At 39.2% G+C, this 13,283-nt stretch overlaps 1 protein-coding gene across 6 annotated transcripts in view; it reads right to left on the bottom strand.

Moving 5' to 3' along the window:
* The window catches only part of MTM1 (myotubularin 1), a 105,602-nt gene that overhangs the window by 7,293 nt on the left and 85,026 nt on the right, over positions 1–13,283 (bottom strand). For all 6 annotated transcript variants that reach the window (XM_010956481.3, XM_045517725.2, XM_074360026.1 and 3 more), the window contains 5 exons: positions 12,294–12,479; positions 7,187–7,393; positions 6,047–6,139; positions 5,454–5,567; positions 1,764–1,940 (listed from right to left, as the gene is read on the bottom strand). In XM_010956481.3, the coding sequence (XP_010954783.2) occupies positions 1,764–1,940; positions 5,454–5,567; positions 6,047–6,139; positions 7,187–7,393; positions 12,294–12,479 (777 nt within the window). The remainder of the gene's footprint in view (positions 1–1,763; positions 1,941–5,453; positions 5,568–6,046; positions 6,140–7,186; positions 7,394–12,293; positions 12,480–13,283) is intronic.

Here is a 13,283-nt window from a genome sequence, read left to right as displayed (position 1 = left end):
AAGGGTAAGTTATTTTCTTTGAGTAAATTTCACAGATCATAATACCAACCAATTGCTATCTTAAAATAAAAACCTCAACCAAAGACTGTGTTCCCCGCCAGCCCAGTTCCATTCTGCTAAGGTCTGGGAGAAGCAGGGGGAGAGACACATCATGGTACGTTCTGCTGGTGATGTCCCTGCAAACTTGACTTGTCACACAATTATCATTCTCTTTGTATATCAGAAATGAATTGCTCTTCTAAATGCCTTGAATTTCAAGAATTTCTCCAAGTACAAATGGGTTAGAGGAGATTACAGAACCTGTACAGAAACTATCAACACTTTCTAATCATCAATGTTTTTTTTTAAAGCCATGATAAAGGTGGGTGGGTATAACTTAGTGGTAGAGCTTGTGCTTAACATGCATGAGGTCTTGGGTTCAATCCCCAGTATCTCCTTTGAAATAAATAAAAAATAAATAAATAAACCTAATTACCCTGCAAAGAAAAAAGCTTAAAGAAAAAAAAGAATGAAATAAACGTCAAAAAAAGAAAGCAAAAAAAGTCATAATAAATACTGAAAAGGCAAAATTTATAGGACAAACTACTGTCACCTATACAGCATTTTTTACTTAGAAAAGGTACGTGTCCTCTGCGACAGTAGTTAGAACCATACAAAAATTCCCATTTCCTCTTTACTTGATATTCCAAAAGGCTGGAGCTACCGCTAAATAAATTTCCTCCATGTGGGAAATTCTCAAATCCCAAAGGAAGCAAGTGACGGTTCTCAAACCCTGTAATCTGTCACTTTCCAGAAGATTACACATTTCAACCATTACTAAATTGTGAAAGGATTTCCTGCAAGCAGCAGAGACCTTGAAACGAACCAGAGTGCCAGCATGAGCCCGGCATTTCCCCAGCGGGAAGACAGAGCCCACGGGGGGCGCGCGGCCAGCTGCCGGAGTGGAATCAACAACCCGAGGGGCAGACCGCAGCCGCGGGGCCCTGCTGCCGCTGACTATTTGCAGCGGGATTAAAGCTGCTGCTTACGCAAGACTGGTCAGGGAGAACAGGTAGTCGCCCATCTTCACAAAGAGCAATCACAAATATTGAATATTTATGGCGCTGAGCACAAATCACTCAGTGGAGGTACTTCTGAGCCCCGACGAACAGGCTGTCCTTTTCTTCTGATCTTGGATGGAGCGAGGGTGGGAGAATGGAACGCCTGAGTGTGCTTTTCATCAAATGTGGAGTCTTCACTTCAAAAACCACTGTTTCCATTTTTGACTGATAAATGGCCAATTGACTGCACCATCCTTTGACAGATCAATTATCTTTATTTTAGAAGTAAAGACCTTCAGGAAAGAGCACTCTGATGTTAGCTGACCCAGTACATGCACCTGAAGCAGACAGTAGAAACTGTCTCTCTCTTCCTTGAAGGATCATCTAAGTCTTGTCACTGGAAAGAATTTTCTTACGATGCATAACGACTTCTAGTGATCCAAGGAAATCCCTGACTACCAAAATGCAGAAATTTCCCAGAGCTTTGAATTAGTTTACATTTCAGTTAAAAAAAAAATGTTACCATTCATGTTGGCAGAAAAATGTAAGTTTAACACCCATCAAAATAAAGGGTGTAGTAATTAAAAACAATTTTTAAGTAAGGTTGTGTTTAAAAGCAAGTGTACATTTTTAGTCTGATAGTTCTCCTTTTGTAGTATTTTTTAAAAGCCTATAAATGATATTATCGAAGTCTAGGAGTGATACTCAGTTGACGTCACTTACTTGTTGCTTGATTCTGGGGTTCCATCTAATGTAGTAGTTCACCCAAAGTTCCAGGTGACGCATACTGGCAACGGGATACAAGACTCGATTGATTTCTTTAGTATAGAAGGGATTTTTGAATTTGTCTTTATTACTGTTTATCAGCGACCATAAAGAAACTGTTCTTTCTGTGACTTTCTAGAGGAAAGACAAAGTGGAAAGCTTAAGTAAAAACAGACACCAAAACACAAACCATTTTGCAGTCTGTGGCAATACAGCCAGCATCAATGTGAATCACACATTTACGTGATCCCCATAATGGCTCAAAAAGCCTCGTGTGCCTGGGACTGCTGGGCACCGCTTCCTGATATTTGCATAGATAATGGCCTCGCTCAGAGCCACGATTTCTGACGGAAGATAGAGGGGGCAGGATGCTGTAACATTAAATGCAATCCACTGACCTAAGAAGACTGTTCCTGGTGAGGTAAAACATTTTTGAACAGATGGACAGTATGCTCTTTTTAATTCAGCAGAAAGAAAAATTATGAGATGATCTTGCTGACTTTTTCCACTTTTGTGTTTGTTAGGACTCCAGAATCTGAACCTGTGTCTACTTGACAGTAGTCGTCTAGATAAAAAGTTATTTTAATCATATATCCAGATGTTTAATACATCAGGCCAATATCCAGATATTTGAAACACCTGGATAAATGAATCACTGAATCTTCACTTCATACAGATATTCATACAGAATCTTCACAGGTATCCATCACTTCATACAGATATTCATGTTTTCATTGTTTCTTAATTATAGCCATTATTTTGTAATAACTTTAAATATATATCTATCTTTACATATATTTATTTTTTAATTATAGATTTTTACCAATTTTGACCATAAGCTAGAGGAAAATCAAAACCTGGGAAATAAAAATACAAGTATTAAAATTACTGAAGGCAGAATTTGAAACTCTTCCTAGTAATGACGTCAATAAGGACCAATAAGCTCAAACTAGAAGCTGAAAAGAACAGCTTGAAATTAGTGACTGAAGACATTTCATTACTGTGAACAGTAATAACACCAGCATATTTTTGCCTTCTTTGGAATCTACCTAAAACTTCATTTGTACCTTTCTGATGCCACAGTTATGCTGCAGTGTGTTTATTTGCATGCCTGTTTTTATTTTTATACATGCACAGAGTTTAAAAAGTCAAATAGCTCGACAAGGTTTGTTACGAAAATAGCAGTGTTTCCCCTCTCCCCTGAGAAGCAATTGTGTTTGATTTTTTAAATTGATTTGGTTATTTGGTACTTACCTTATCTCCATTTTCTTCCTGTCTATACGCTCTACTTGCTGGGGGATTTCAACCTTATCTTACTACTCTTCTGAATTTTACATTTCTGTTGATAGCATGTTTTTAATTTCAAGTTTTCTGATCTCTTTCTAAGTAATGTTCTTTCTAAGTAATATCCTGTTATTATTTCATGGTACCAATATTCTCCTATCTTTCTTGGGATGTTAAATGACCGCTGCTTGCTTAGGTGTCTCCCTCCCTACATGGTAACTATTTTCTCTAAGCAGTTTTATTTCCCTCTTGCTTGTTGCTGTTATGTGAGCTCTGAGGCCATGAGGCTTGACCACTTGAGCTTCCCCATGGGGAACCCTAGGTGTTGGTATCTTTAGGTCCTCCCTCTTGGGCCAGTCAGCTTCCCCAGAGAGCATTCTTTTTTTTTTTTAATTGAGGTGGAGTTCACATACCATAAACTTCACCATTTTAAAGTCTACAAATTCAGTGGCGTTTAGTACTTTCATAATGTTGTGCAACCAACACCTCTATCAATTTCCAAGACCTTTTCATCACCCCAAAAGGAAATCTTGTACCTGTTAACTACTCACTTCCCATTCACCCCTCCCTCTGGACCCTGTCAACCACTAATCTGCTTTCTGTCTCTACGGACTTGCTTTTCTGGACACTGCGTAGGACTGGACTCATACAATATGTGACTTTTTGAGTCTGCCTCCTACTTAGCATGATTTTTTTCAAGGTTCATCCATGTTGTAGCATATCTCAGAACTACATTTCTTTTCATTGCTAAATAATATTCCATCGAATGGCTAGACCACATTGAGTTTCTCTGTTCATCAGCGGATGGACACTGGGGTTGCTGCCACCCTTTAGCTACTGTGAGCAGTGAACATCTCTGCATCAGTTTTTGTTTCAGCCCCTGTTTTCATTCCTCTTGGGTACCTACCTGGGAGAGGAACTGCTGGGTCCTATAATAATTCTATATTTAGCTTTTTGAGGAACCACCAGACTATTTTACCCACCCCACCACCAGCAACGTACAAGGGTTCCATTTTCTCCCCATTCTCGCCAACAGAGAAGGTTCATTCACGTTCTCGCCTGAAAGATAAAAAGGCCTGCCTCCAGAATGCCAGCTCTTCACATTCCCCCACCCCATGGTGACACTCAGGTCCCCAGCCAGGAGAGCTCCTCTCACCCTCTCTCCAGAAGAAACCTCTGTCCTCAACTCCAGAGATGGGTGGAGGTGACCTGGGGAAGCTAACTGTTTCTTCTAAACAGACTTCAGGTTATCTTACACTTCTCCCTTCGCCCCAGACACTGGAACACCTTGGCCCCAGAACCCCTGAGTCATGTGGGTTCCTGTGATGCAAAGTGGGCTGGTTCTTGGTGTCCCCGCTGCTGGCTTTTGAGATTCAGTTTTCTCAAGGGAAGTTATTTCGCACTTACCCACTAGCTTTCCAGCTTCCAAAAGTTTGCTTCTGTCTCCTTTCTTATTTCCCTCTGTTCTCGTGGGTTTATGCCTTTTTAAAAAATTCCCCTTATTGACATTCTTATGGCGTTTTGGGAGGATGATCTTGTATACCTTCAAAGTCATTCCTACCCCATAGCCAAGACATGGAGACAACCTGAGTGTCCACTGACAGATGACTGGGTAAAGAAGATGTGAGATATCTATATATCTATATATATATATACACACACACACACACACACACAGAGACACACACACATATATATATATAATGGAATACTATTCAGCCATAAAAAAGAATGAAATAATGCCATTTGCAGCAACGTGGATGGACCTAGAGATTACCATACTAAGTGAAAGAAGTCAAAGACAAGTTTCATGTGATGCTACTTATATGTGGGATCTAAAAATTGAGACAAATAAAATGAACTTACTCACAAAACAGAAACAGACTCACAGATATAAAGATCCAACTAGTGATTACCAGAGGGGAGAGGAAAGGAGGAGGGGAGTGATAGGGGTAGGTAAGAGACACAAACTACTATGTATAAAATAGATAAGCAACAAGGATATATTGCACAGCACAGGGAACTATGGCCATTATTTTGTAATACCTTTAAATGAAGTATAATCTATAAAACTATTCAATCACTGTATTGTACATCTGAAAATAATATAATATTGTAAATCAGCTATACCTCAATTAAAAAAAAGTCATTCCTACTCCATGAGGGCAAAGGCAATGTATTACCCCTGAAGTAAACACTGCACCCTCAAGAACCCCTGGTTGAAGTGAAAACGCCCAAGCTTGGGGGACAAAGTGAGAAACTTTGCATTTACCACAGACCCAGCTATCAAATTCTTTCTATTTCAAGGCAGACTAGACACCTTTTGGTGAGCCTTTAACTAAAACTATGAACACTTTCACTCACCTGTCTCTCTCGCATGGATTCACAGTTATATAAGAAAGTACCAAACCGGCAACTATACAGATGATCCAAAATTGTAATCAAAAACCGTTCATTGAATTCAAAAGCTGTAGGGAACTGGATGGAAACAAACAAGCACAGAATGCATTTGTTGGTGCTTTGTACAGTGCTGAAGAGCTCAAGTAAGTGTCAAGTGATTCAACAAAGAGGAAAAGGAGGAAAACAAGCCCATTGTCTGGGCTCTCCTGACTATACAGGACGGTTGAATTATTTACTGTATTCTAAGGCAGCAGATGTGCCCATGTACAAACGCCAGCGAAGGATGAATGGAAAAGACGTCAATTCCACTGCCCCTCCATTAGCAGAGACAGTACAGTTAAATACTGAATTCTTAACACTTTGTTATGGAAAATCTCAGCCAATAGAAGTAGTAGTGAGAATAAAAAGTGAACCCCCTGGACCCATCGCCTGGCTTCAATAATTATTCACATGTGGCCAAACTTGTTGCCTTGTGGTATTTTGAGGCAATTTCCAGATATTATATTAAAATATTAAAACATTAAGTCAAATGTATTTTCATCCTATATATCCCTTACCTGTTTTGACATCTGCCACACACAGTCGATAAACTGGAGAAAAATAGGAGATCGGTCAGCGTCGGCGTGGTTTTTGTCACCATGACCTATTCTCTGAAATGAATTGATGAAGATGATTTGTTTTAATTTATGGGTATAAAAGTGAGAAAGTGGAAAAAAAAAGACACAATGAATTTATTTACAAAGTAGAAACAGACTCACAGTCATAGAAAAACCAACTTATGCTTACTGGGGAGCCAGGGGGTGGGAAGGGATAAATTGGGAGTTTGAGATTTGCAGATACTAACTACTATATATAAAATAGATAACAAGTTCACACTGTACAGCACAGGGAGCTATATTCAGGACCTTGTACTACCCTATAATGAAAAATAATATAGAAAGGATTATATATATGTATAAATGAATCACTAGGCTGTATACCAGAAATTAACACATTGTAAATCAACTATACTTCAATTAAAAAATAACAAAAAAGTTGACTATATATAAAATAGATAAACAACAAGGACCTACTGTATAGCACAAGGAACTATATAGTCAATTTCTTGTAATAACATATAATGGAAAAGAATCTGAAAAGAAAATACATATGTATGTATATGTATAACTGAATCGCTTTGCTGTACACCTGAAACTAACACTGTAAATCAACTACATTTCAATAAAAAATAAAATAAAAAATTAAAAAAAACAAAACAAAGGGTGCCTAGAAACAAGACCTGAAAATAGGAATTTTAATAAGTTCTCGTGATTTTCAAAATGTGTATCAGAGAATAATTAAAGCCTCAATGAAAAGTCTAGTATTTCTCTAAAATATTAGGCTCAAATAGCTATAATATTAGTTGAGAAACAAAGGAATATCTTCCTTCTTTTGCACAATTTCAATTTTAAAAAATTTTGTGCAGACCCTTTGTATTACTTTCAAGTGAAACTGCAAATAGTGCAGATGGATTAACATGTCTCCTCAAAAGACTCCAGCTCAGCCCAGGGGGCACGTATGTCCAACCCTGCAGAGTGATTTTATCACGCCCCTCAGATTTTTTTTTTTTAAAGGAAATACCTGGTTTAACAACTAGCTTTCTGATCCCCTATGGTGCTGATCTGACATTTTAAAAATGAGCTTCTTTGTTTACTTACAGATGCAAATTTATGTCCAAAACTTATCCATTCTTTCTGTACCAAAATTTCAAAGCCTTCAATGCTCCGGTAGAAGCTGTCCAACATCAGCATGGCCAGGGACGTCAGCTGGGCGGTCCTGTCCCATCCATCGCTGCAGTGCACCACCACCGAGCTCTTCCCTGAAGAAACTCTGTCGGCTACTTGGATGGCTCCTGTCAAAACAAGCTGGCAAAGGGGAACATGCGAGTCAGCAGGCAGCTGTCAGGTACTGCTTAAATCTGAACATACTGTCTTTTCCCCTAGAAAAAGTCCTGTTTTAAAATACTATTAATATCTAGGACAGAAAGATTTCTCAAATTGGAAGGCTAGGAGCTGTAGAATCTGTTCTTCTTCCTCCACAGAAACTGCCTTTGAATGCAACTAGGTATCAGAAATCCAAACAGACTGAAGGCCACACTGCATTTCAAGCTGACTTTCGCATACGTGACGGTGTGAGCTTGCTAGGGCTGCTGTGAGGCTGGGTGGCTGAAATGTCAGAAATGTATTGTCTCCCAGTTCTGGAGGCTGGAAGTCTGAGATCAAGGTGTCGGCTGTGTTATGTTCCCTCTGAAGGCTCTAGGGAAGGATGTGGCCCAGGCCTGTCTCAAAGCTTCTGGTAGTTCCTGGGCTTGTGGCAGCATCACTCCAATCTTCTGATGGCATTTTCCCTGAGCATGTGTCTGTGTCCAAATTCCCCGTTTTCATGACACCAGTCTTACTGGATTGGGGGCCTACCCAATTCCAGTGTGACGTCATCTTAAATAATCACATCTGCAATGACCCTGTTTCCAAATAAGTTCACATTCTGAGGTGCTGGGGGTTGAGTCCTCAACGTATAAACCTGGGCGGGGCGGGGGGACACAATTAAACCCACAACAGTGATCACATTGGAAAACTCCTGGCCTCAGAGATCTAGTCTAGACCTCACAGGCCCGATACAACCAAAACCAGCTTTTCACCTCTAAAGTGACAAAACGCGAGCTCTCACGTGGCTTGGCAATAGCAGAGTACTTACCTAAAGATAAAGTGATAGACCTCCAGTAAAAATTGGAGACTTAGAAATAACTAACTTAATGTATATAAAAAGTTGTTGCTATGATGCCATTTTTTGATGATTTAGGTACTTACAGAGGCATTCTCTACAAAGAGTAGCATTTACCCATCATAAATGTGCACTTCAGTAAGATGTAATAAGTTTATACAGGTGTGCTACTGTCACCACAACCCAGTTCTATTACCCCCAATAGCCCCGTGTGTTCTCTGAGGTCAATCCCTGTTCCCATCCTCAACCCCAGGCAACCACTGATTTGCTTTCTGTCTCTACAGTTTTGCCTTTACTAGAAATGTCATAGAAATGGAATTATACATTAGGTGGTCTTTTATGTCTGGCTTCTTTCACTCAGCATAATGTTTTCGAGGTTCATCCGTGTTGTAGTGTGTATCAGTACTTTGTTCCTTTCTACGGCCAAAAAGATTTCATTGTCTGGATAGACCACATTGCATTTATCCATTCATCAGCTGATAGACATTTGGTTGTTTCTAGCATTTGATGACTATGAATAATGCTGCTGTGAACTTTCATATACACATTTTTGAAGGGACGTAAGTTTCCATCTCTCTTGGGTTTATGCCTAGGAGTGAAACAGTTGGATCGTATGGTAAACTTATATTCATTTAACTTTTTAAGAAACTGTCAAACTGTTTTCAAAAGTGGTTGGACCATTTCACATTTCCACTCTCTGTGGACGTGGGTTCCATCTTTTCATGTGTGTATCAGCCACCTGCATACAGTATGTCCTTTTGGTGCTCCCAAAATTCTAACAGCCATGCAAGAGGTATATATTATGGTCATTTGAATGAATTCAAGAAAATTGAAATACTGAATTATTTTAACTAATTCTAGAAAAAAGCCTAGGTGAAAGATGTGATGGATAGATAATTTAAAAAGAAACATAATTTTATTACTTTGATAACTAAAGATAAATGGGCAAAAGAGTGTCAAGAACAGGTTAGGGGACCTGATGGCCCATCCATTATTTGTACAAAAATAATTGCTTTTAAGATGACTAGCGCAGGTCTACCTCTTTCAGCATTTTAAGTATCTCCAAAATCCTGTTTACAGTTTTAATTTGAGGTACTTCTGAAGAAAGCACTATTGAGAAGCAATGGTAATAGACTAGATCATTTGAGTCCAATTTAATGAAGTTGCTGTTCTAACATCTTTACAGAGGGCCGCTCTCACTCCAGATACTTCCCTTGTAATAAAAGGAGGATGCAATCTTGGCCAATTATCTTTAAAAAATATTAGCTGTGTTTCAATAAAGCATGAATTCCCACCATCACTTCTGACAAGAACAGATGTGATTATCTAATGAAACTAAATAGACATTCAAAAACACATCCCTGAAAACTCCTAAATGATCAGATGGACTTGTGACTGATGGGGAGAAATGATGCAGTACGCGGAGCGGTGGTTAAGAGCACCAGCTCAAAGGCCAAAAGCCTGGGTTTGAAACCTCATTCCACTGCTTTTAACATGTCTCACCTTGAGCCAATCACATAACTGTGGGTCCTTTCTCTCTAAAATGAGGGGTAAATGGTACCCCCACAAGTATATTCATCTTTTCAAACTTGTGTGGTTATTTCCTTTAGAAAGAACCCCACCTACGTGGGAAGGTATAGCTCAGTGGTAGAGTGTGTGCTTAGGCACGAGGTTCTGGGTTTAATCCCCAGTACCTCTGTTAAAAAAAATAAAAATATAAATAAGTAAAAATAAATAAACCTAATTACTCCCCCGAAATTAAAAAAAAAATTAAAAAGGGATAAAACAATATAACTTTCTTATTAAATAAAAACCCACCTAAAGTGTATCTTTTTCCTTTCTCTATAAAAACCCCTTCTCAAAATGCTGTGACCCTCAACCCTTCCCTTCCTTTAACTAGCTTTTCAAGAGTAGTCTAGTTTGTACTCACTACCTCTATTTTCTCCACTCTCCTCCACCACATCATTAGACACCCATGGAAGTCTGCCCTTCAAGGTAATCAAGGATGCCGTAATAAATAAATGTCTCTGAAATACCACTGACCCTTTCTTCTTAGACCCTTTCTTAGAAGTCCAATCTCCTCCTCCAAGCTCTTGATTTCTCCCCGATGAGCTCCACCTCTTACCCTCCATCCTCCCTGTACATCCTCTCTCGCAGCATCTGTATGGGACATGATGCTGTACACCAGAAACTGACACACTGCAACTGACTATACTTCAATTAAAAACAAAAAAAGGGCTCAGCCTGAGTTCACTGCCCTATAGCTGATACCTAGGCCTACCTCTTTGCATGGAAAAAACCCACCTGTTAGACACCAACGGGCAGATGGCTTGCCATTACCCTGAAGGCATGACATTTCTCTTGACCAAGGTCCAGGTCCGGACAACCCTTGATCTGCAAATGGTGGTATCATTTCCTCGGATAGCCAGGCTCACCGTTTTGGCACAGTCCTACATTCCTTTAGATTCTGCAGCTAGCTAATTGGCAACTACCACAGGCCCTTCCTTGGAAAATATCTAGTGTGGGTCCCTTTCGTGCTGTCTCCCTCCCCACCCCCGCAGCCCAGTGGCATTCTGACCTAGGTCGTTACTTCCCTGTCTCTGGACTCTTTAAATGGTTCTCCTTTCCCTGACTTCCCTTTCTTCCCTCTATGATCTATCATATGCAGCTGCCAGAACATTTTCCTCAAACACCTCCCTATGCTAACACCTCTGCAGCTCCCCACCTAACTTGATGGCCAAGGCCACTGGCCACCTGGCTCCTCCCAGATCTCTCTAGATTAACCTGCAACTACAGAAATCCTCACACTTCCTAGCCAGGCCTCACCCTGCTTTCTTCAAGGATCAGATCAAGTCCCACTGGATTCCCCCAAAGGGCCTGTTTCTTCCACTGCCTTTGCTATGAAGGCTCACTGGTATTAACACTCACACTGTGGAAAATTAAGTTTCTTTTTATACACACATATCATCTCTTCAACCACGAGAACCTCCTTAAAGACAGGAAGTCTGTCTTATCCCTTTATCCCATTCACACTAGCACAATGCTTTGTAGATAGTAAGAGTACAATTCTTTTATGAAATCAACTTTTTTATTTTAGAACAGTTTTAGATCTGTAGAAAAGTTGCAAAGAACCAAAGAGTCCCATAGACTCGACCCGATTTCTTTTATCCTTACCATAGTAGTATGGTATATTTGTCACAACCATCAACCAATATAGATACACTATTAAATTATTAATAAACTCATTTTTAATGAAGTCCCTACTTTAGTCAGATTTCCTTAATTTTTACCTAATGTCCTTTTATTCTAATCCAGGATCCCATCTGGGATACCACATCACATTTATTGGTCACAATTAATTTTTTTTGCAATTCATTTTTGAGGATGAGAAATGAAGAAAAAAATTAAAGTTAGAGATATTAAAGAAAAATACAACTCCTATCAGATTGGAAAATAAACTGGACTAGAAAACAATCTATCTTAATAATTAACTTATTTAAGTATGCTTTTTGTTTGTATAAAACTAAATGGCGTCTTCTAAAATTGTTAATTATCTCACATAGCTTCAACTATTTTTACTTTTAAAAGAATGAAGGTTTTTGATGCCCCCATCAAGATGAAGGGTTGAATGTAATAAAAACACAAAACTCAGTCTTTAAAATAAGTCAATTTGAGATTAGTTTCAATAAGCAACTTCTCTAGGTCCTTGAGGTTCAAACCCAGTAATAGTTAAATAATAAACTGTCTATTCCTGAATAAACCTGGGTGGAAGACTCACTACTTACCCGTGATGACATGGAAAGTGGTATCTCTACAAACTCTAAAAAATATTCTGGAGGTGATATTGTGAAATCTTTAATTCAGGTAAGCAAATTATAAAGAAACATAAAACTGTCAAATGTACAACCCTATACAACAAATATTTCATCTCTCATTGTTCATTTTTTTAATTTAAGGAATTTCAAAAAAATAAAACTTCCTTTTCCACTAAATGATTATTCTTTTTTACATACACATAAATCTTTTTTCCAAAAATATACTTGCCTTGATATGTTCCAACCAATGAGTGGATTCCAAACTGGACAACCAGTGAGATTCTTCCACATTAGGATAAACAATGTCTTTGACTTTTTTCAAAGATTCCCGCATAACATGAATGTTATGAATGTCTAAGAAGAAAAGTTCGGTGTTATGATATGCATCATCACTTTCATATCCTCCTCCTGTTGCCTAAGAAACAAGATACACAAAACAGTCAGTTGGGTTTTCTATTTCTCCAGTAACCTACACAAATAGTTCAAATGTTATTGGTCCTCCAAATCCTTGCAACTTAGATGCAATAACTGATGTGACTTGACGTCCTATCTGACACTAAGCCTCAACAACATTAGTCACATTTTGAACTAGAAAAACGATGGAAGGCTGGTAATTTCCTGGGGATCTGTTATTTGCGAGAAAAAAATCATTTTCAGAATGCTCTATAATTACTAGCTCTTCTTTCGGATCTGGCAAGGCAAGAGCAGGTTCTGAATGATCCTCGTCTTCCAACAGATTTTAACAGTACTCTTTGGGGGAGGCTCACATGGGACACGATGGGCTGGAGGAAAATGACAGGCTTTGGAGACAGGCCCAGGTTGATAGCTCCACTTCAGCCCCTCTTTGCTGTGTGATCTGGGGCAAGCAAGGCACTTAACCTCTCTTGAGCCTCAGTGTTGTCTCCTGTAGAACAGGGGATAAGACCACCTAGGACTCATAGGACTAAGAGGAGCCAGGCTCTCCAATAGCAAACACCAGCCACCATTCAATGAGCCCCTCTGACATCCCAGATCCTGTGATTCTTGTTTTACATAATTTTATCTTACAGCAACACTACCAGGCAGGTGTTACCACTCCCATTTCGCAAATGAAAAAAGATGCTATTTAACTATCCCCAAAGTCACAGAGGTAAGCAGTAGAATTTAAGACATCTTTTCTAGTGCCCTGTGTCTGTCTGTGTGCTATGCAAAGAACAGGGACAGTGCTGCACGTGGTGGG

This window comes from Camelus bactrianus, chromosome X, assembly GCF_048773025.1.
Source record: "Camelus bactrianus isolate YW-2024 breed Bactrian camel chromosome X, ASM4877302v1, whole genome shotgun sequence".
NCBI classification, from domain to species: domain Eukaryota; kingdom Metazoa; phylum Chordata; class Mammalia; order Artiodactyla; family Camelidae; genus Camelus; species Camelus bactrianus.
The sequence above is the reverse complement of the archived record's forward strand: the minus strand, read 5'-3'. Positions and strand labels throughout refer to the sequence as shown.